The sequence below is a fragment of the Channa argus genome, chromosome 3 (genome assembly GCF_033026475.1).
Source record: "Channa argus isolate prfri chromosome 3, Channa argus male v1.0, whole genome shotgun sequence".
NCBI lineage: Eukaryota > Metazoa > Chordata > Actinopteri > Anabantiformes > Channidae > Channa > Channa argus.
In genome coordinates this window covers 7,331,972-7,355,595 of record NC_090199.1, presented here as the reverse complement: position 1 = coordinate 7,355,595, position 23,624 = coordinate 7,331,972, and the positions used below count along the sequence as shown (strand labels likewise).

Sequence of the window (23,624 nt, the reverse complement as noted above, 5' to 3'; positions counted from 1 at the left end):
AAGCAAGAAGTTAACGGAAGTGACACAATTGAAGAAATACAAATGCTTCTATTGCTGATAAACAAATTTTATGTCTCCACATTACATCGAAAATATCTTTGCATGGCTTGATTGTTCATTGATTTATACATTACATGATTGATTTGAATTATACAGTGTCTATTAACAATGATGCCTGTGCCGGTTCACAATGATATAAAATAAATAAAAGCCACACATTGGCATTTAATTTAAAACTGGACTCCAGCTTGTACAATAAAGGCCTTTCGTTTGTCTCATTTATATGCTTAATAAAAAACACCCCAATATTTATGGCAGTTGATTAAATATAAGCCATTTCCTTTGTTTCGTGGTTACTTCTTTTAAAAATGTCAGTGTCAACATGGCTAAGACATGTAGGAGCAGGTACACCGGTTTCTCCAACACATTAATAACTTTTTCGCAGTGTCGAGCTCTGTTTTGGACAACAGTGGACGGTTGAGTTGAACTGGCAGAGGGAAACTGAAGAGGCCGCTGCATTGGTCTTCATCAGAGACGACTCCCACTTAAAGAACTCGCACCGTTTCTGGATCCTGCCTCCGCTGCCCGACCTGCGGACTGGACAGCAATAAAATCCTCGTCCGTGGTTGGGACCTCCATTTGAAACCACTTGTCGCTTTGCACGACGGCCACACGCGCATAGCGGGGAGGTGATTTTCCCTCCTTCCTTCAGTTTCACCAGTGGGAAGGTTGTGTTGGTCGACAAGGTAGTAAGAACATCCTTTGTGTCCAGACAACTAACAGAGGAGGGATGGGAGGGGGCTGCCAACTGTTTTGTTTGGTCAGCGTAGATGGTGAAAGACGACTTTGGAGCCTCTTTGAGCTTTGTGTGCGGCTTGATGACTGGTTTGGGTCTGGCAAATGTGGTGTTAGGGGTGGAGGTCTTTCCTGGGACAAAAGACTTGGACCTGAGTGTAGAGGATGTGTTTGTCTCAGGCATTTTTGGGGACCCAGCAGACATCCCACGAAATTGTTGAACTGTTTTAAGTCCCGTTTTCTGCTGATTTGTTCTGGAGCCCCAGCTAACAGTTTTAGGTACAGCAAAATATGCATCTGGCTTGGAGATTGCTGAACGCTGCCTCATTTTATCTGAACCATCTATGATATTAACATGGGATCTCATCAACGTTGTAGGTAATTCACTGGACATAATTTCAGGTTTAGAGTTGGGTACAGCATTTATATTGGCCTTTAATTTGAACAGATCTCCTGTCGAATCTGAAATATCAGGCTCTTCGCACACATAACAGCCACTGTCAAAACCTGATATGGACTCTGCATCGTCACCATCTAACACCACGTCATCATATGAACAGCACCGTTCTTCTGGTTCCATTAAAAGTTCTCCACATTCCTCTTCTTCTGTGTGTGACACTGTCACTGCTGTTTCTGAGAGCTGGTTTGGTTGAGGCCCATTTGAAAGGCCCCCCACAGTGGTAGAACACAGAACAAGGCTGCTGAGCTCATTGTGTGGAGGACAGTTTATCCTAACTGAAGAGGACAGATGAGTCACACCCACTGTTTTAACCGACTTACTGCTGTTGTCTCCCCAGAGTGGTAAGACTGAACCATTCAGTAGTGTCTTTGGTGAGATCAGGCTTTGACAACTGGAGTCCCGAAGCGAATTTGAGTCGTCTCGCGCGTCTACTTTTCTCGTACTGTTCTCCGAACATGGCTTTGTTTGACGTGATGCAAGAGCAAACTTGAATGACGACGGATTGTTTGTTTCGAGCGGATTTGCCTTTTCAACCGCGTTGGGGTTTTCTTTCTTGTCAACGGTTACGTTTCCAAACACGGGTTTGACCAATGATGGGGCCTACGAGAAGATTAGGTGAAAGTTAAAAATCAAGTCATACAATACAAACCTGACTTTCCTTGCTTTCTTTTAGCAGGTATGTGCTATATCTTGCAACCTCTGAGCTCCTCTTCATTACCCACAATCATTGTAGAAAAGGCTAAATGGCTTAACCAATCAAATATACATGAAGATCACTGTTTATGACTTGCAGCAGTCCATTTTTGTGTTTATTTATATGAAGCTTTACAACAAATTAAAACAATCCACACATAAAAGCACTGATACAAATGAGTTTGATCCATAGGCTTTGCTTGAGGAGATAGGTCAGGATCTAGGAGTTGGGATGCAATGCTGAACGGCCACTCACCCTCTCAAGGCTTCTAGTTATCTTCATTATGCAGCCGTCCCTCATCATCCTTGCTGCCAGTTTAGCTGTATTTCGAGAGTCATCCAACCCTGAGGAAAAAGGAAACACCAGACACGCACGCTTAGATTAAGTCCATTTTATTGTGTATAATTATTTTGTGAATTTTGCTTATTCTTATACCGGAATGTTCTCTCCCGGAAAACTGTATTCCGAGATCTTGCAGAGCTCCATTCAGGCCTTTGGGTTTCCTGTTGTAAAACAGCTGCGGAATTTGGGGGGGTTGGGTAATTTATATTACACAAGTGCCAAAATGATATCTTCTACTTCTTATTTTTATTGTCAACTACCTCCAGGTCTTTGAAATGTTAGTCAAATAAAACAGATTTCACTTTCAGCTCTGGTAACTTAATTTCTCATTACTATAAAATGTATACAATGAACTGAAAGATTAATTTGTGGATATTAGGCCAAAATAATGAAGTGTGTTTCTACTTACTCTGTATGTGCTCCTCAGGTCTATCCAGCTGTTGAGAACTTCAGGTTTATGAAGCTGCTTGCGTTTACACTCATACTGCAAACAAACTCCAAGATCCCAGTCTGATACAGAGTTGGTGGCACATTGAAATTGAAAATGTAATGTAAGTAATGTAAAGATTTAAAAGTTCTTTACAAGATATAAATTGCATTTAAGTTTTTATATTTAATCTTGTCCCCAACACAGGAAAGAAGCGCTAAAGCCAAGGTCAATAACGAGGAGGACTGCAGGGTTCATTGTTGAATTCTACCTGACCATGTGAGGAAGGTGCACAGCCTTTGAGAAGGTGAAGGTGCAGTATAAATCTGTTGCCTTCTAGGAAACACCACACCCAGCTCAAGCTGTAGGTTTTGCAGCCAGCGGTTAAACCGAGAAAGACACATCTGAAGAGGGATCCCTGCCTCCACTTGCATCTGTGAGATAGAGGTACAATGAAGTCACACACACACACACAACTAGAGACTGAATTGTAGCAGTGTATTTATGCCTGTGCACACACACCTGTGTAATCCCGGTCAGCTCACTGCAGAAACTGGACAGAATGGGATGCTCTTGGGGTTGAACATATGTGTGAAACTCAGACTCAATCTCCCCCGTGGACGTATTCAGCAGAACAGCAGGAAACTCAACTGTATAAAAGAAGCAAAAGAAAGAGGGATTTGTTACAAGCAAAAAGAGGGGAGGAAAAAAAACTCATGGGTCCAGTCATAAAAAACAAAAAAAAACAAATGTGAGCTACTTACTAATTTCTTGGCTGTAGTTGTTTTTCTCTCTCCAGCAAGTGGACTCAAAGTCGATCACAATCAGGTGTGAAAATATTTGATCTAACAGGAAACAGACGGTACTTTACAGAAACAACAGTGCAATACGAGGAGAGTCTACTGAAATGGGAATGAAGTCCAGCTTAACACGTACTTTCTTTACATACACTCAAAAGTCAAAGAATCCTACTTACTTGATAGCAGTACTTTCTTTGACCCGGACGAGGACTGACTCCGCTGCCTCAGCAAACCTAATTCTCTAAAGAGGGGCAGAGATTAAAACCAAAGATCAGAGACACTAAAACCCCAATTCAACTCAACAGTATAGTTCTTTATTAATCCGCAAATCAGCAAACCACTGGACAAGATAATATGAGGCAATTCTTGTACTGTTCACGTTTCTAAACAATATGTAAACAGGCAAATTAAGACAATATGAGATTCGCTTTAGTCATAATGTGGGTAAAGTCACTTGCTAACAGCCTAATAGCCGATAATTCATCAGTTACTTACTTTGCCAGTTTCTTTGTAGACATTGTTACTGAAATGCAAAACACCGACAAGACTTTAGTAAATACCTTTCCGGTAAAGGTAAGTTATACAGCATAATTACCTTTCTATTTTCTAATATTACATGACAAATAATGGACAATTCGCGCTGCCTTTTTTAAACGTTCGCGTAATCATTTACCCTGAGTTCGATTGCTTGAGGCTACGAGGCATTAAACATCGATTGCAGCAACAAATCGATCACAGAAAAGGCCGCGGAGTTTACCCGAACAGGCCGAATCGTACTTCCACCTCTAACGCGCCGTGTCAAATTAAAAGCAGGCGGCGCCGGTCTTAACACGGAGCGTAGACGGAATTCTACGTATAAAAACATTTATATGTCGACACGGCGCCGGTTGCAACTGTATTATTATAAAACACGCAATTTAAGGGACACATGCGAACTAAAATAGTTAGAAACATTTAATACTCATTTTGTTTTTAAAATTCAGTCTAGAAGTAGTGGTATTAGTTTTTAGCTTTACGCACACTGTAACGTGCGGCGGTCTCTGTGTTTAGCCATGTGTTTTTAGCCGTCAGTAAGAGTGTAAAACGTGAATTTGGTGGCCTCAGGATCCACAGCCTCTGGTATTTACACCTTTGTACTCTGTTCATTTTGCTCATTAGTATACAGAACTTATAAATACTAGTGTAAGTGTAAGCTTCGTACGTGTGTAAGTTAGACTTTACTGTGTAGTAATAAGGAACCTTGGTATAAATTTCACCAAATTCCCACTGTCATAGGTCAAATCAAATTAATTTGCGGTTACAAATAAGTTTTTTTTTTGCTTTGTTATTTTTTTTACAGATTTTGTACAAATAAGGCATCCAAATTATCAATCAGCAATTAACATCCAGGTCCAAGGGACCTTGGAAGGTTTAACATTTCATTGAAATACATTTTTGAATGTACTTGTAGCCTTTTAGTTGCATTTTAGTCAGGACACTTGGAGCTGTAGTAAAACACTGTAACTACTAGTGCAGCAAAGAAGGAAGCTGATCGTGTAACTAAGTAACTAAGTACATTTCCTGAACAGTGCTGTAAGTACAGGTTTTATAGTCTTATTTTAGGCACTTTCATCCACTGCAGTTTGAAGAAAATGTGGATTATTTAATAGACTAATACGTTTTGATGCATTAAGGATTAACTACACTTTTGCTTTACTTTATTTACTTTTAATACCTCTGCTCTAGCTGGCAAATATTTAAGTAGAACAATTAACTTAACAAAACTGACATCAAATTACCAGAGTTACCAGGAATTTGTCTATTTTATAGCCTACAACTTAAACATACAGACAAAAACTGTATAATATTCTGAAGAAAATCATGTTATTATTAAACAATTGTTGGTCATATGAACCTAAAAACAATGCAGAGGTAAAGAGCAGAATTCACAAAACTATGACGTACACACATATATGCACAAAGGACACGGTTCATATTTGACAGCCAGATTTATCTCAGGTGTTTTTTGTATCCCTTTAGTAGAAACATCAACTTGAACATGGAGCCATCACCATCATCTACAACATTCAGCAAGCAGAAAAGAAAGAAAGTTGCTCCTGCAGCTCACGAAAAGGCTAAAAGAATAAAGACTGAGCAGGAAGCTGAGGAGGTTGTGCAGTGTGCCCGTCCGCCCCGCCCTCCGAGGATCTCGGTGCCGCTCGACCGCCTCCAACAACCAATTGCACTGAAGGAGCTGACAGAGCTGCTGCAGTATGCTGCTCTGGGGAAAGCAGGCGGCATCAAACAGCCCGGGTACTAACGTTCATAGTAAAATGACATCTTTTCCATCAGCTTTTATCAAATAACTTGTAGTTTACTTAAACTGTGTCCCTGTACTCTGTAAATATAACCCGTCCAGTCAAACTCTGGTTTTTCTGTTTTCTCCCTCCTCTCTCTCTTTCAGTTGGTGTCTCCTTCACCATCAGAGGAAGGTTAAAGGTGTGAACGTTGTGATTGTTGAAGGCCTCACGCAGAGTCACTTTTATAAGCACTACCTCACTATGCGCCACCTCAGGACCAACTACAGCACCGTGAGTTAGCAGAGACGATGTACAGATGCAAGTCATTCATTAAGAAAAAGGTATCTAACGGGATGGAAAATTGGATTTTGATTTGCGTCCCCTTTTGTGTGACCCTTATAGAGAGTCACCTTCATTCCGTCACCCACCAACGTAGCGTCTGAAATCTTCAGCAGCGAAGTTCCTCCATCAGACGACCCTTCACTTTCTGAAACGGACAACAAAAACAGTACATTGGAGAAAGGTGAGGAGCGTGTATGCAAATAGGTTTTATAGATAAAAAAAAAATGTGAATTATAGTTAAATGTTGAAATAATATGTGATTATTGTGCTAAATCATGTGTTTGGTGTGTGTGTGTGTGTGTCCTCTTGATCTTTTATTCTTATGTGAGTGTTATTGTTAACTTCTGCAGCGCTGAGGAGTCACCCAGTAATCACCAAGTTTGGGACACGGAGGAGAGGACTGACAGCGTATGTTCTCACCCAGGAAGAGAGGATCAAGAGACACTACCCCGTCAAAGGCCAGTCTGTAACTGAACGAACAAGTAGACATGTGCTATTGTTTTCCAGAGGTTTTATTTTCCCCCGTTCTCACTTAAGTGCATCGCCAGTACTTTTAGATGTATCCACTGTGGAGACGTCTTGAGAAGTAACCTGACCTAAAAAAAAAAAAAAAAAAAACCTCGTCCGAGAAAAAAGCGTAAGGTAGAGGTCTCAGTCTCAGCTGTGTTTTCCCCACTACTCCTTTCTTTCGTGACACAGGAATGCCAGGTTTTGAGGACTTTGTGTGCACAGACAGCGTTGACTACGTGTCTGACAGCAGCCCCCTGTACGGACTCGACTGTGAAATGGTGAGTTGTGTACGTAAAGCCCCAGTGTGGACAATATTTGGAATATTTTTCAGTAGCACTAAATGTTTATGAATATAAAAACCACAGTCAGACACAGAAAAACCACTGGCAGCACTGCAGAAATATTTACCTCTAAAACACCTTATGCGTATGCAGGGCAGAGAAAACTGCATTCTCTCTGGGGGGAAGCCTACCTGGGGGGAATCTTGTTTCCCTAATCCCCTACCCCAATTTTGGAAACCAGCTTCCCATTTACATGACAGTTATAAATCCAGCCTGGTAACTTAACTCCATGTAAAGGCGCTGATATCCTCCAGGGTGGTCCTTCGTTTCCCACCTGGCTCCTTATGTGAAAAATGGGGGAGCTGAGATCAGGGCAGAGTCATAGGGATGTAATAATCGTCACAGCCGCACCCGTCATCCCCCGAGGTTGGGGGTCACTAGATGTAGGCTCCCTGGTGGATATGTAATGACGTCCAAAGAGTCACAATCGTTACATCCCTGTGACTGCGCTCCACCTAATAAGCCTATTCAAGCCAGGTGGGAAACAAAGGCCCACCCTGCTAACTTTCCCTCTGACTGAAGAAGCTACTTGGCTGAGAAGAGAAATGTTTCCAACCAAGAAGAAAGACGTCCAGTTGACCTCCGGATAACCAAAGCTGGAAGAGAACCCTCACTGACATGGGAGAGCATGTTAGCAGAGAATATTGAAGCAGGGAGAGGGAGGACAGCGCTTGATCTTAATGCTAGGATCAATTTCTGCATATATCCACTAGGATGTGTGAAATTTTGTGCTAGTTTTGATCCACTCACAGGTCACATCTTATTAATGCAGAGGTACAGTACATCCTTGATAGACTGACACCATGTTTGACACCAGTACTGATTGAACCCTTACAAATACACTGGCATAATTTTTAGAAATATATATTTTATTCAGTATTTTTAAATGGGCTGTTTCCATTACTTAACATTCTGTCAGAACTGAATATCAGTAACAAGTTATAAATGAGCTTATTTTCAACTGGTACTACACATTTATCTAAGTGTTTAATAGTAACTCTTCCAGTTGACAGAATGCTACTTTATATGTCAAGCGTTTATGCTACCAGTTTGTTTCGATAGATATTTCCACTGCAGAATGAATCATTTTAAAGCGCCAATGCAGCTCATCTGAAGCTTAAACGATCAGACCACCTACTCTGGCTACAAATGTCACCTGGCACAGTCTGTAAACACCAAACCTGCGGCTCAAGCTCCCGCTCATTGCTTCCTTTTGTAGCCTGGTTCCCATATCTCCAATCCCGTTTTTAACTTCCTGAATGGAGATTTCACTTTTGTTGGCAGGATCTCGTCAGAGCATTGTGTGATAGGATGTTCCAAACATTTTCAAACGGTTAATTGTTGTTTTCATGTTGTGTTTCAGTGTCTGACAGAACGGGGAAATGAGTTGGCTCGTGTTTCTCTGGTGGATAGTGATGGCAACTGTGTCTTGGATGAACTGGTGAAACCTCAGAATCGAATCATCAACTACCTCACGATGTACACACACGTATACGTTTGTATTAATAAAAACCAAAAGCGCACAGTGTATTGCAATGTTCAAATAATTATTTTTTTCTCCTGATAGGTTCTCTGGCATTACTGCAGCGATGTTGCGACCGATCACGACCACTCTGCGGGACGTCCAAGCGAAGCTGAGGGCGCTGTTGCCATGGGATGCCGTTCTGGTCGGCCATTCCCTTAACAACGACCTCATTGCTCTGAAAGTAAGCGATCGCCGGCATTTCGATTTCTGCTCGCAGCAACTCTGAGATGATCACAACAAGCTCGAGTTTTGACGCTGGTTTCCTCGTGTGCTTTGGGTCAGTTTGAATCTTTCATGAAGATGACGCTGGGGAAGCTTTGCATGCATAACTGCAGAGAAATTAGAGAGAAGTGTCTGTTCAGTAAGAAATGTCAACACCGTTGGTCTCCTTGTCTTTAAGTTTCTAAACGGCACGTTGTTCTTAAATTCTGAAGTGTCCTGAACTGAACCTCAGCAAAGTATGGACATCACCGCTCTCCAAACCGAGTCCTTTCAGTGGGCAGGGATTTAACAGCGGGCACAGACAAGTTTTGTGTTCAATAAAAAGAAGTTTTGACCCTTATTTTGCCTCTGTCCTCCCTGCAGCTGATCCACCAGCATGTAATCGACACCTCGCTGCTGTACACGAGAGGCTCTGGACAGAGGTTTAAACTCAAGGTCTTGGCCGAGACAGTGCTAAAGTGAGTTGGCTCTCTCCGCTTCTGCCTGTGTAACTAACTCTCTCCCCCAACCATGACTGATAATTTCATTTTAAACTTGTGTCCCAGGAGGCAAATACAAACTGCGGAGAAGAAGGGTCATAATCCCATTGAGGATGCTGTGGCAGCCCTCGAGCTGGCCCAGTACTTCATTAAAACAGGACCCCGTCAGGTAGCCCATCGCTCTCTGACACACACAGTTGTGTTTCCCCTGCTTTTGAGGATATGACTTTGACTTTTTTACTCTAACCCTAGCACTTGGTTCATGGCAGTTATGATGATCCCTTTCAGGTTGTAGAGCATCATCTGGAGGAGCTGTGGGGATTCACACTAGTGGACGAGGTCACTGACTGTGCACCCGCTGACACACCAAGCCACAGGTACAGTGCTCTGAAAAAACGTATTACTTATGTGGAAATAGTGAAATAAAAGTCCTCATGGAAGCTAAGAAGCACGGAAATTAGACATTTAGATTTAAAAAACTCACATTTTTGTTTTGACAATTTCTCCAATTTCCTTTGTGATGCAGGTTTGTTGACATACTACAGACACGTGGCCGGTCGGTAGCTTTTTGTGGAAAGCGCGCTGACATCAGTCTAGATCTGTCAAACCAGCAGTGGCACAACTCTGACAAAGAGGTGATGAGCTAGTTTGAGTACACATAAGTCCTCCTCTGCCGTTTTCTGTATTTACGATCACACGTTTCAGTCATGTGATCATTCGGCCTATTTAGGAGGTTAAAAGGCCATGTGGTTGTAGCCAGCGCGTGGGGGCAGCTTGCTTAAGAAGAGGGGCTCGGACGACCCGTTGGCAGTGGCCGAAGTCTTACTGGCAGCTAGAAAAATCTAAAGGATGCGGTTTTGTTTGACCAGGCAATTTTTGTTGGTATTGTTTAAATAATTCTGTTGAATTAAAAAAAAAACAAAATTCTATTTTATCATAAGACTTTTATTACTTTTGTCAGTTTCAGGTATTTCAAAGAAATGTGCAGTTTTTTAAGTCAGTGATTTCAGACTGATCATCTGCACCACTCTTAAATGTCTTATTCATGTCAAAGTGATGAACATCTATCGTCTATGAAATTACTTTGCAACTGTTTCGAGTTTTATGCAACAACTCATCTGAGGTCTCTGTTTGGCCAGGCGTGATCCACTTACACAGTATCGTGTCATGTCCTTATCGCATATTCTATGAAACATTTCCGCTTCTTTTTCTCTCGCTTTCCCCTCAGGTGTTGGCCTCTTTCAAAAGACGGAGCAAGCTTCCCTTCCTCTCGGTGCTCCAGTTCCCCTCCTTCTCAGACCACCTGAAGAGGTGCAGTCCTCAGCAGCAGCAGCAGCAGCAGCGGGTGAGTCCTTCATTCTCAGCCCCATAAAATTTACAGTGGCCGTTAGTTGCATACACTATTTCCTGAGCGTGTATTTCTCCTGCAGGTGTGTGCAACTCTTCGAGGTATGTGTGTAGTGTTTGCCGGGCCCTTGCCAACAGGTTTCTCTGAGAGAGATGTGAGAAAGCTGTTTAGTTGCTGTGGACCAGTTCGCAAAATCAAAATGCTGAACCCAGCTGTCCGGGTACGTCTAAACCTGTATGATGATGTTTCATTTAGCAGTTCACAAACATCTATCATTATTCTCTGTTAGTTTAATTCTCGTATTGTTTACTTATATAAAAGGGAAAACTATGAGATGTATTTACATGGATTTCCTACATTTGTCAAATCTTTTTTTCCCTGTGGTATTTATCTTTCTATGGATGCGCTTAAATAAAGTCTCATATATATATCTGACTATATCCTCTCTTCAGGTTCACGTGAATGTAGAGTTTGAGCTTCTGGAGGGAGCTATGCTGGCTTTAAAAAACCTGAATGGCCTTAATGTGCAAGGACAGACCATCAGGGTAGAGCTCATTTTATATATTACCTTCCGCAAGTAACGTTAAAATAAACATTTTCAGACCGGTTTAATGCTGTGTGTTTGTTTGTATGTGCACATTCTAGGTCCAAAGGCCTGTGTATGAATCCATGCTGGACTTGGATCTGACTCTTAATGCTTTGATGGATGATGGCCTCAACACCACTAACCTCTACACTGTTAAATTAAACCCCGGTACAGCCGAGTGCATAAACATTTCCGCAAAGATTAACGGACGCATACTCGATGCAAACTGTCCCGGTGTAACTTCTGTTGACAGCACAAACGGGCTGCGCGCCGGTGGTGTAAACGGTGAACGGCCGCAGCTCAAAAGCACAAGTACTAAACTGTCAGAGGAGACCGTGAGAGAAACATTTGGTCAGTTTGGTACCGTAGAGAGAATCGTCCTCCCAGACAAACCTGGAAAATATGCAAGACATGGATATATAAGTGGGTGAAAAAACTAGTTTCTGTTGTCTCTTTTTGTGTTTGTCGTTTTCTGTACAAACATCGTGAACGTTTCCACTTTGCTTCTGGTTGCCAGAATTTGAGAGTCCAGAGGGAAAGCAGGCAGCTCTCAGCTCTTCTGAGGGACTCCGGAAGGAAAACTACCTCATCTCTCCAGCCATGACTCCTCCCCATATGTCTTCATGGTTTGCCACGCCGGCACTAGCGGATACTGAGGAGAAGGACGAGGGGGGAACCCACGTGCACACCGTTCCTCAGGTACAAACAGGCTGTAGTGGCTCCAGTTGGTGGTCATGCACTTTTAAATTCAGTGTGTAGACAGATAACATGTTATAAATGAATCAAAAGTCAAACTGTTTGCTGAAACAGCTGGGAAATGATTTAACATATCCATACGTAAGTGGTTGTTCTTAGCTTCTAGTTCCACCCAGTTCTCACTACATTTTTGAAGTGGCTCACTGTGAAAACTAACCTTTAAAGTACTACAACTGTCTTATGATTTTATTAAATATGTGTATTGTGTATTTGTAATTGTAAACACCAACATCTGTATCTAATCAGCAGGACCAGGAAATTGAGCTCACATTAAGAAAGTTGGACCGTCACCTGGGGAAGCTCTTCAGGTCTCTCCCAGACTGCACCTTGTCATTGGTTTTGCTCCTCGGACATACCAGGTGAGGGATCTGACACATGGCAAAAACTGCTGCTAGATGTGAAATATTTTTAATCCACATTTTTTTTTTCCCCCTTCCCCAGTGCTCAACACAACCTCCAGGGTTTGTGCTTTATGGAGGTCAAGTGAGGGTCACCAGGAAAACCAATACAGATTTACAAGCATAAATTTGAACCACCACCGTTTGACTAGAAACAACTGGAGTCAATGAAATTCTTTTTTTAAATAAAAGTGCTTTTCTAAATAATTTCCCTTTCTTGGTCTGAACAATCTGAGAACTGCATGTTTGCATGATGCTTCTCCATCTGAAACATATAGTAAACAAATAAGAGAAAAAAAAAAAAATTGGTTTTGAATAATTTTACCAGAACCTTGAGACATTTGAGATCAATTTCAAAGTATCAGTGTGTGATATAAGAGCAAACAGTACAGTGCAACGACACAAGGAAAATGCCACGTGGCATCAGAAGAGCCAGACAAAGATACTAAGAAAAATTCTTTAATTTTCCCCTTTCTAAGGAAATATTTGATTTTTAAACTTTATCTTTTACAAAAATGTATACGTATTCTTAACGTTTACAGCTTTCGTATTAGGACATACCTTTGTTGCAGGTTGGCACAGTTACAAAACATTCAACGAAAAGGTCAAGCAAAACAATTCTGTACAAAAAACAAACAAGCACCTCTCTTGAAGGGTCAAAATGCCAACAATAATAAATATCACATTATCATTGATAAGCTTATGCCTGATAAAATTGGTTGAATTGACAGAACGCAAGTCTTAAAAATGGAGAGAGAAAAAAAAAAAACGGACTGCATTAAAAATACTAAATAACCCTGACACTGTAAACTACAGGACCAAGTGGTATTTTACTCTCAATTTCTGAAGTGGATTCACAGGGATACAAAGAAATTCTTACTCACATGCACAAACTCCTACACAACATACACTCACAAAATATAAGACTGATCAGAGGTGACATGTCATTAAAATTTATGAAGGATTACAAAGTGACAGCATGGCTATGGTGGCAGATTCCAGTCTGAGCACAGAATAAATCAAAATTTCTTAGATTTTTCAAGATCCAGTGGTGTGTTTGTGTTTAGCCAGAAGAGTTTCCTGCTCCTCTGGTATAAGATCGGAATATGGCAGATGTTGTTATGGCTTGTGTTTTCTTTTTCAATAGTCCAGGTAGCTTGGCTGGTAGCTTTGGACACTGTCCACAGCTGTTGAGTGAATGGATACATTTAGGGTGAGCACCACTCCAAGGGACTTACAGTCTTACGGGGGGGGTGCCCCAAGTGCTTAGGGAGGGTCTCCGAGCAGGATCCCAGCGTGGAACACTGACCTCTCCACTCCTCTCGCTACCAGACTTCTGGGACTTCAAACAGTGACGTTGTGGATTCAGCTGCTGTACAAGAAGGAGAAACAAGGCAATATACAGAAATCGTGAAAGTGTTCAGTCAGCTCATTAAATCCTAAGCTAGTGACTTGCTCCATGGATATCAGTCCAAGATGGTTTGGGCTAAATAGCTCCACTATTGTCATTAAAATGTGGTACAGGCAGTATTCATCCTAGAGGCTCCATGCTAACAATTCTGCTGATACGCTGACTTTTCCAAGATGAAGTGCTCGTGAAACCCGAGTGAAATTCTGTCCAGACAACTGCGATTTGCGGATTTCTGTCTCTCATCACTAACTTAATTAACACCGTCTCCATGAATAGGTTGCCGTTGAGAAATGTGTCCAAATAAATAAATACAAAGTAAAACAGCTGAACAGGTGGAGTTGATTTTAACACCGTTCCATATTGACAGCTGGTTGATGCACCAGCATAAGTCATTATAAAACCTAAAACTAAAAAGTAAAGACGTGCGAGCTTAAATTGCACACTGCATCTTTAAGTTGCATTATGTGCCATTTAACAAATGTTATCATGATACCATCCAATACAAAACATCTGCTAAACACGAGCATGTTAACACCACTTTGAGTAGAGCTGCAAGCATTAAAGTGATGAATCACCAATTCATATTTATTGCCACTTATTGAGGTGTTATTCTGCATTAAATAAAAAAAAGCTTTACTTTGCTACACCAAGTTTTTTTTTTTGAGTCAATGCTTTTGTAAATTTAGTCAAAAAATATATCTACAATGTGCTAACGATACTTAATCTGCACTGTGACCACAGACGTGAAGACTGTATTGAAAACTATATTGTTTGAGATACTGAACAAAACACCATGATAAAACAAGTTGTACAATAATAAGCTGGGGAAAAAATAAAAAAATAAAAAGTGGTTCTTCTATATTTATCCATAATAGACATCCAAAGCCCTGAAAAACCCACCTTCAGACTTCTTTTTCTTCTTTCGACCTTTCCTCCCCTGGACCATTGAGGCTTGTTGCCAGGTGACTGTCCCATCAGCATCGTAGCTCGGATCTGGGCCCGCAGGATTTTCCTCATCATCAGGGACTGGACTTATCCCTGCTGAATCTGATGAGTCTCTGCAGAGCACATCGACCATTAAGAGGCTTAAACAACAACAACAACTAGCCGTTTTATAACGACAGCATAAAGGATCAAACGTACGTCGTCTTTAGCCATCCCTCTGATGTCTTGCTCTCAACCGCTTCAACACTGGACTGTCCACTTGCATCTAGGAAACACAATGAGAACTGGTGCATGAGACTAGCAGGAATTCTCTGGGCTGACAAAGCACAAGGAAAAAATAAAAGATAAATAAACCGTGAAATAAGGCGGACAGAGCCTTTAGAGTTAGGAGTGATACACTCAGTGCACAAGACTAAGCTTCACATACGCATCCAGAAAGTAGTCACACTTAACTTTTCCCCACCTTTTGTTAAGTTACAGCCTTATTCTGAAGAGGATTACATTCAACATTTTCCTCAAAATTCTACAAAAAATAAATAAATAAATGAAAAAACCCCATTAAGACAATGTGAAAGAAGATTGAAATGTTTGCAAATTCATCAAAAACTAAAACAATCACATGTATGCAAGTATTCACAGCCTTTGCCATGACAGTCAAAACTGAGCTTTGGTGCATCTGGTTTCCAGTCCTCATCCTTGACATATTTTTTACAAATTGATTGGAGTCAATTTGTGGGAAATTCAGTTGATTAGACATGATTTGGAAAAGCATACACCTGTCTATATAAAAAAGGTCCCACAGTTAAAAGTGCAAACCAAGCCATGAAGTCCAAGGAATTGTCTCTGGAGATGTGAGACAGAATTGTATCGAGGCACAGAAAACTTTCAGCAGCATTGAAGGTCCCAATGAGCACAGTGGCCTCCACCATTCATGAATGAAAGAAGTTAAGCAAGAACCAAGACTCTTCCTAGAGAGTGAGTCGCCCAGCCAAAGAGAGCGATCGAGAGAGAAGGGGATTAATCTAGGGGGTGACCAAGAACTCAATGGTCGCTCTGAAAGAGTTTCTCTGTGGAGTCAGGTCCAAGATCCTTTCAGAAGAACCACCATCTGAAGGACTCAGGCCTGTATGGCACATGACAGCCCACCTGGAATTTGCCAAAAGGCTTCAACAAGGTGTTGAGCAAAGGCTGTGAATACTACTTTACGTGTGATTTCTTTCGTCTTACAAATCAATTTACAAAGATTTCAAACTAACTTCTTTCAGGTTGTCATTATGGGGCATTGTAGCTTGTGCTATAAGCATTAAAAATAAATATAACACATTAGCCAACATGGCCACATGTGGGCATTAATAAAGACTAAAAATCTGGGGCTAAGCCAAGTCCTCAGCCTTATTTACAAAGCCATCTGCCCATTCCCTCAGACTACCCTGTACCTCTACTAAATATCTTCTTAGGGGAAACCTGATGCAGGTTACCACATTGCAGCTAGAAGGTACATATGGATGTAAGTGTTTACACACCATCAGTTTTCATCTTCTTGCTGCCTGTGCTATCTGGGTATGAGTAGTGACTCCAGCCATCAGTAATTAGAGAATCTTCATTTCCTGGCTCTCCCTGAGCAGGGCTGATGCTGCGTTTCCTCAAACCCCTGGAGCACAGAGAGAGATCAGGCCATACATCTATATGTGCAGAACCTCCTAATCAAAAGGTTAATAAAATACTATGTCTAAAAGGAAGCAGTGTACAATAGGTACAGGTGTACCTGGGATATCCAAAAGTAGTGGAAGAAGCGTAATGAGGCTTCACCCAGCTGTCCTCTCCCCAGGATTTGGCTGTTTGGCCAAGCTTCTCTTTCTCCTGCTGCTTGTTCTGTATGTATTCTGCATAAGTCTGGATCTTGTAGCTCTCTGCATAGCGGCTGGTGTTCATAGCTGCATGGCGAGAGGAAGGGCTTTACAGATTGCTTCAACATGTTTAGCAGAAAAACGAGAGTCGGGTCTGGTGTGAAACGGGGTAAGACTCACCAATCTGCACCTGGTCTGTTTGACTTAGGGACACAAATGCTGACGTGTCATCTATCCATGAAACCTGGATGTTCCCTAAATAGATAACAGAAGTAGAGTGTGAGTGTGCCATAACAGCTTGCAGCCATAATTACCATGTAAAGTATTGTCTTACCAAAGGCACTAAAGAGCTGGTAGAGGTCACTAGTCTTCCATTCTTTTGGGAAGGTGACATACAGGACATGGTCTCTTTTGGGTTGCACTGCAGGAACAGAAGAGATATGAAAAAAAAAAAAAAAAAAACTGGTGAGGTTTAGAACTGGCAACTGGGGTTGTACATTTTGACTAATGCAACTTAACCTGCCCCTGCACTGCAATGATCAGCCCAGCATCATTATAGAACCAACTTCCATGATACAGAAAAGCTGACCGTCTCTGGTTAGAAGAGTTTTTCTATCATTTGCCCTTTAGTGGTTTAAAAAAATAAAAGCATTACGTTTTGCTGATCTACATCCATGCTGTGCTAAATATTTCACTCACAATCGGGTCCTGTGAGGTTGAGGTAGGGAATATCTATTATCCTCATCAGGAAGAGCCTAAAAGCAGAAAGAAAGATATAATAAGCATTTATTAAAATAAAGCAGAGGAGCATATTTCTAAAGAGCAATTCCTTACTTGTTGAAAAAAGGCTCGATTAGTTTGGAGCGAGCAGAGATGTAGGCTTTGGGTGGGGTCAGGAAAGAACCTGTAAAGATTAGGACATGCAGATCAAGTCAAACAATATGGTTAGGAAATATCCGTGTTTACAAAGTGAAACCATGTGATGTTGGGAGTTACCCAGGTAGTTTGCCATGGAGATGAAACACAGGCCAGTGATGTAGGCATCATACCCTGCCTCGTGGAGCTGCTCCTGGGCTGTGTCATAACTTGGGAACCCTTCTGCTGTTTCTGTTACAGGGCAAAAAACAGGGAAAAAAAAAAGTGGGTTTGTGGAGTGTGAGTGTATTTCAGTTAAGCACTAGTGCATGTACTCACCAACTTGGGGAGGCTTGAATGGGGTCTCTTTTAGCTGTTTCTCCAGCTCTGCCAGAGAGGTGTAGGTAATCAGCTCCTTGGGAATTAAAAGTGCAAGAAAGAAATATTAAATAATAATATTACTTCAGGTATAATTAGGAGAAAGAAAAAACACAGAATGAATTAAATCTTGATAAGGACTCCAGCTTGCACTGTCAGGCCATAATTACACTTAATTAAACAACAGATTTTAATAAATCGCACTTAACCAGAAAAGGTGATTATGATCAAGTATATTGACACAAGAAACTTTTCATTAGCTTTCACTGCAATTCTACAGTGTGAACAACACTATTACAGGACATAAACAGCTAAACACACAAACCAAAATGTCTTTCCCTTTTCAAAATATCTATCAGTAATACCAACTTAAAACAAAAACAAAACAAAAAAAACCAACTTGTTGGGAGCTCACGTAGCTCTTTACCTTAAATGGCTGTGTGGAAGCCATTAACTTTGTGTCCAGAAGCCTTTAAGTGAACAGAAAACAAAAACACCTCATTTAGAGACACAAAAAGCATCTATTTAAAAAAATAAAATTCATTTTGGAAAAGAGTAATATTACCTTGGGAAGACACACATTGTAACCTCTTTAAAGTCTTGAAGATCCTTAAAAAAAAAAAAAGAAAAAAAAAACATTAACAAATTATACATAAAATCACACAATACAGTATTAAATCACTGTTTTATGTAGAACAGAAACTCGATGTTGATAGTGTACCTCTGGCAAAGGACAGTAGAACTGGTGGATCGTATGCATCACATCCAACAGCATGTTGTGGCCAACTACAAGTTTGCCCTGTGTATCAGATGAAATAATGAATAATGAATCTTGTAAAATGCTCTTTGATTTAAATGAATTTATGTTCGATTCAGAACTTATGGCCGGTAAAAATAGAGGTTGACTCACAGATTTGGAGATGGCATGAATGACCCTGGAGAAGCCAACGGCATCATTTAGCTCTTCCTGTCAGAACAAGTATAAATATTAGATGTAGTCAGAAAACAGCGTATCAGCCTCCTTATAAACAAGGTCACTGATGTTAGATTTTCCAGATCTATACATGATCAATAGGACAAGAATCTGAGTGGAATATCTGTTGTCCATTTCAAGCCCAAGCTCACCTGCTCCCTTTCCAGTTTCTGTTGTTCCCTTCTCTTCCTCTCCTCTTCATCCACTCTGCTAATCTGAATGTATCGCTCCTTCTGCACACAAACCAGACCTTTCATACATTTTCCCACAAAAATTAAACACAAAGCTAGATAAAAGCTAGAAATACAGTGGGGCAGCTGTGGCTCAGTGGCCCATCCCCAGCCATGCAGCGCCAGTCCCAAGCCCGGTAGAAATTGGGGAGGTTTACGTCAGGAAGGGCATCCGGCGACAAAACGGCGCCGAATCAACATGCGGACAATGATCCGCTGCGGCGACCCTGAACTCACAGGATAAGCCGAAAAGACAAAAAAAATAAAAGCTAGAAATAAAACTCATTCTAACCTTTTCTGTTTCAATGGTTTCCACATGAAGCCCCTTGGGAAATCTGTCAGAGGAAGACAAACATTAATCTTTAATAAACCAGCACACTAATAATAATGGCAGATTTTTCAGGACACTCACTTCCAGTTTAGTGTCTGGTATATCAGTTTCCTCTGAAACCTGAGTAAGGAAACAAATGTTAGCAGATGTAAAAATACCAAATGTCGTTTGTGTAGGAGTTTGACAGAAGGGCTACATTACCCAGTACAAGGCTCCAAGTCTAAAGTCTTCTCAGAGTTTGCGAAAAGGGCCTCAACCTTCTCTCTGTTGGGGGATTTTGAATGGAAATGATCAAATTGCAAATGAACAGAAAGTAACATAGCTGAAAAGTTTTTTCCATACATCCTTATTTGGACACGGCAAAGCAAACTGAGATGTAGGACTCCAGGGCAACAGTGATTTTAGTGTGCCGTGCACAATATTACTCCTGTGAAGAGAAGCCAGGGGAAAAGCCAGCTCAACCGTTACTCTGTAAGAGAACTGAGCTGCTACCAACTTCTCCCTGACAGCTCATACACAACCCTTGTCGATACAGTCAGCTCCTAATGCAATGATGGCAGTGCAACACTTACACCATCCTGTTGATGAAGTCTTTGTGTTCTTCAGGTACATGTGCAGGCCCTTTGGAGGAAGATGGGGATATGTAGGATGGTGTCCCTACTCCGTTAGCATGTTGATTCCTTCTTTCCTCCGTCTGCTCTCTCAGCTGTGCTTCCTCTTCATGATTTAGGTATGGGATCCCTTAAGAAAAAAAAAAGTCGTGACCTGTCAGTTTATCGCAAATGTGAAAATTAAACATTTAGGGCTGAACCATGAATATCTGAACATTTAGTATTTAATGTTCAAAGGTCAATGGCTTTTGGCTTGTCCCTTCAGGGTTGGCTATAGTGGAAGATGTTCCACACGTTGATTTGGTATGAGGGTTTTAAGCGGGATGCCCTTCCTGCCACAACCCTCCCATTTTCTACTGGCTTGTGACAGGCACCAAGATGGCCCTTGGTGGCTGCATCCCAGCACAATAGAGCCACCAGGCCCCCCCAATATAAAAATAGTACTCCGCGTTTCTAAAACACAAATGACCTATACTCCGTACTGTCCCTGAACGTACCTCATCACCTGGACAGGTAAAACCCACACTACATGGGGTTACTTATGTTAAACAATAAGTCCACTTACAACAAGTAGTGAGGACAAACTCTTCACAACTGCCATCCAGAGTTTTTCAGAGCAAAAAAAAAAAAAAACACTGTCTCTCCTACAGGAAGCCATTTTTAAATCTATCACAATTAGCATAACTCTCAACATACATAATACGCAAAGATTACAAAAATCAACTGCAGAATGAAATTGACATTTTCATTTAAAATCAAATAAACCAAGAATTCTCAACCACCCTTATGAGAAAACTCAAATCTGCTTAGACAAATGTCGAGCAAGGATGTGCAACACTGCGTGGCATGAGAGAAAAAAAGAAAACAATTTCTGTGTTTCACTCACCATGGCAGAAGACCTTGTTGAAGTCGAAACCCTGACTGGCCAGAAAATCAATGCTGGAACTCTGAAATGGGAAAAATCTTTTCACAGCTGACAAAGCATGTTGAGGTACAATTTTAAAGCAGGTAATTCACAGCTTCTAAAATAAAATAAAAAATTTCTCTCCATTGTTCGCAGTGACCCCCAGGAGCCACACTGACTTACCTGACAAATGAACTTTAGGTCAGGGGAGGATCTGTTGAACGGTTTTGGGAATATATAAAAATTAAAAGTCTTTGTGATATACCTGCAGAGACAAGGGGAAACAGAAAAGCAGGGAGGATTAACAGGGGGTTACAATAACCTGTGTGTACAGTGAACAAAAGCTTGATAAAATACTTTATTAGTGCCTGGTAAGGTTTTTTTGTTCTGTTTTTCAAATAAGTCAAATGGCACCGACTATGGAAACTAGGATAAATCAGTTTGTTGTAAGTGTTCTGGGGCAATTGCCCATAGGAGAACAATAAAGAAAATTAACCTTTTGTTGGCTCTTCTTAAACTTTTTAATTGGGAGCACATAACTAGGAAAATGGTACATTTAATTTGTCCAAAGTTATTAGGGTGAGATTTGGAGATAACGCTCACTTGGATTTCTTCTGGTCGTATCTGAATGTACATAAACCAAACTGGAACAGCAGAAAGTCCATGGAATGCTGGTGGACAGAGATAAAGAGCTTTAGTGAAATAAACAAATATTAAACGAAACTGGACACGTTCACACCATGACAGAATAATGGAGGGAAATGAGAGTGCGCCCGATATTCATTTTGCAAGTTTCAGCTTTAGGTGCGAACTGCATGGCTTCACCTGAAAGTCGCTCGACATCCGTTCAATACAACTAAAGTCTGTCATTGTTATAGTCGATGTAAAATTACTGTATTGTTGCATTTTTTAATAATCATCGCAAACATCTGTAGCATGTTTAACCATCCTGGAAGAGTCATTATTGAGGTTCCCCCCCCCCCATTTTCGTTCACCCAATATTCATTTTTTAATAAGAAAACAAAAAACAAAACAAAACAACAACAACATTGTGTAGATATTATATTTTTAGAGTTTGTCTTTAACTATTTAGAAAACAAATGGTGTTGCATGGTTTGCCGATTGTGAAGCCTCTATTTGTCAATTGCTCATTTTCGATATATAAACACCTTAAAAACTGACCATCTACAGCCAAGTTGGTTTTTCTTAATGGACAGTGCGAACCTTTTTGAGCTTTGTGTATCTCTCCTCTGGTGTATCCAGCCCGTTGGTCAGTGCACTAGCATTAGGACCGTCGCTTATCCCTAAAAGCACAAAGCATGGGTCACATTTTGCGGGTAGAAATACACATAACCTTACACAATCATTTTCAATCCATCAGATCTTTGACGTTTACCTGAAAATTCCCCATCGATGGCAAGAAAGTCAGCCTCCTCTAACGCGCTGTACACCGTGTTTAAACAGTCTTTAAAATCTGGAGGAGGAAAGATCCCATTCACATCAGAATATGAACATCAATAATGCCGATGTCGTGATGCTGTAAACGTGTAAGCCAGCAAAGGAGCACGTCAACCCGCAGCCGTGCTTGTTCCCTTGGAGCTACCTGACTTAGCTAAGAAGCTAGCTCCACTTAGCAACACAAACATTGAGCCCAAAAAAAAAAAAAAAAAACGCCTTTTCACCTACATTATAAATATGCTTTAAATCACGACTGTGTTGAGCACTTTCTCGCGAACTAAAAACCAAGAGTGCAAAATGCCGCTGGCTACTTACTTTTTCGTGTCACCTCCATCCCTGCACAATGACTGAACCCGGCTGACGGCTAACTTTAGCTAACCTCCGTCAACTGGCTTTTAACCGCTTTTCAAACACTTCCGGGGCGACTAGACAAACTTCCTCTGTGAAGGGCCGGCGGCTGCGAGCCAAACGATGTCTGTGGTGTCGTAATAATTGTATTATTATTATTTTTAATTTAAAATGGAAATTTCTATATTAAAAATAATACGTTATTTATTATATTCCCTACTGACAATTAACCTATAGATGGTTTATAAGCGTGCAATAGAAGCGGAAAGTAAAGAAGTATCGATGGTCTTTAGTGACGTTACTTTGCTTTATTATTTTCCTTTCATGTCATTTCATTCTTCTACTCCAACAGTCTTCATCTGAGAGGCTGTTCTACATTCAGGCTTTCTCACAGTTAGCAATTGATTTGTTATTTAATTACTGTAAGATGAGGATTTAGTTTGAAAACACGAGCTGATGAACTATATAGTGTTGGGCTGAATTTGTGAACTCTTTAGAAAAATGTTGCCATGTGATTTTCTTTTAGTTTTGTAACACCAAGACAAAGCAGTCTGCTGGATAAACTCCCTCTAAGTGCCAGCCACAAAATTGCCTTTGATTCCCCATCCAAAATGTATTGGAGCATGTTTTGTGGGTCATACTGGAACATGGTTGTATTTCAAAAATCCTCGCTATGCTGTAAAGTGGTGTCCTTTCAGTGCAGCTGCCCCCCCGAGTTTCAAAGACACAGAACAATTATGGTTATTTGAAAAATAACATTTTTCAGAAGAAAATGTCTTCCCAGTGAAAGCAGAGGTAAGATGTTCTCTCCATTGAAATGCAAAGATGACATTTCAGAAAGTACAGACGAGTTCTTTTTTTCTTTTATGAAGGGAAGCAGGAAAAGGCTGTGTCTAATATTTTCTCCAGCGGGTGTAAAACCATGGAATTACATATTTTTGACCAAATCTTAGAAATATGAAATACAAAAGTATATAATCTTCAAGACATTACAACCCACCACAGGGATCCATATAATTTTATTGCATG

The 23,624-nt window shown here is 40.9% G+C and overlaps 3 protein-coding genes across 8 annotated transcripts; 1 reads left to right on the top strand and 2 right to left on the bottom strand.

Moving 5' to 3' along the window:
• Positions 1–59: 59 nt before the first annotated feature.
• On the bottom strand, positions 60–4,241 carry eri2 (ERI1 exoribonuclease family member 2). The gene is made up of 9 exons (XM_067498502.1): positions 4,014–4,241; positions 3,695–3,759; positions 3,483–3,563; positions 3,241–3,368; positions 2,990–3,152; positions 2,701–2,801; positions 2,385–2,466; positions 2,205–2,293; positions 60–1,855 (listed from the first exon to the last, which is right to left on the bottom strand). The coding sequence occupies exons 1-9, from the start codon at positions 4,034–4,036 to the stop codon at positions 428–430; spliced, it is 2,160 nt and encodes a 719-aa protein (XP_067354603.1). The 5' UTR covers positions 4,037–4,241; the 3' UTR covers positions 60–427.
• LOC137123979 (RNA exonuclease 5-like) lies at positions 3,026–12,480 on the top strand. 3 transcript variants are annotated; one of them, XM_067498500.1, is made up of 19 exons: positions 3,026–3,165; positions 5,538–5,810; positions 5,962–6,088; positions 6,200–6,320; positions 6,490–6,597; positions 6,839–6,927; positions 8,354–8,469; positions 8,558–8,696; positions 9,101–9,195; positions 9,283–9,385; positions 9,505–9,593; positions 9,743–9,851; positions 10,445–10,561; positions 10,647–10,784; positions 11,017–11,109; positions 11,210–11,573; positions 11,668–11,849; positions 12,153–12,265; positions 12,348–12,480. In XM_067498500.1, exons 2-19 carry the CDS (start codon positions 5,557–5,559, stop codon positions 12,391–12,393), a joined length of 2,403 nt encoding a protein of 800 aa, XP_067354601.1. In that variant the 5' UTR covers positions 3,026–3,165; positions 5,538–5,556; the 3' UTR covers positions 12,394–12,480. The 3 variants fall into 3 exon arrangements, with proteins under 3 accessions (XP_067354601.1, XP_067354602.1, XP_067354600.1); XM_067498501.1 differs by lacking the exon at positions 3,026–3,165 and adding an exon at positions 4,512–4,637 and having other exon boundaries at positions 12,156–12,265; XM_067498499.1 differs by lacking the exon at positions 3,026–3,165 and adding an exon at positions 4,512–4,637.
• Positions 12,296–22,676, bottom strand: parn (poly(A)-specific ribonuclease (deadenylation nuclease)). 4 transcript variants are annotated; one of them, XM_067498504.1, is made up of 26 exons: positions 22,563–22,676; positions 22,186–22,263; positions 22,014–22,093; positions 21,393–21,460; positions 20,973–21,054; positions 20,772–20,832; positions 19,847–20,015; positions 19,476–19,538; positions 19,356–19,394; positions 19,236–19,278; positions 18,866–18,946; positions 18,651–18,707; positions 18,462–18,539; positions 18,306–18,349; positions 18,168–18,210; positions 17,702–17,777; positions 17,504–17,614; positions 17,342–17,411; positions 17,207–17,262; positions 16,842–16,928; positions 16,688–16,762; positions 16,426–16,594; positions 16,184–16,311; positions 14,859–14,976; positions 14,616–14,773; positions 12,296–13,676 (listed from the first exon to the last, which is right to left on the bottom strand). In XM_067498504.1, the coding sequence occupies exons 1-26, from the start codon at positions 22,579–22,581 to the stop codon at positions 13,630–13,632; spliced, it is 2,100 nt and encodes a 699-aa protein (XP_067354605.1). In that variant the 5' UTR covers positions 22,582–22,676; the 3' UTR covers positions 12,296–13,629. The 4 variants fall into 4 exon arrangements, with proteins under 4 accessions (XP_067354605.1, XP_067354606.1, XP_067354607.1 ...); XM_067498505.1 differs by having other exon boundaries at positions 12,296–13,673; XM_067498506.1 differs by having other exon boundaries at positions 14,859–14,925.
• Positions 22,677–23,624: the final 948 nt, after the last annotated feature.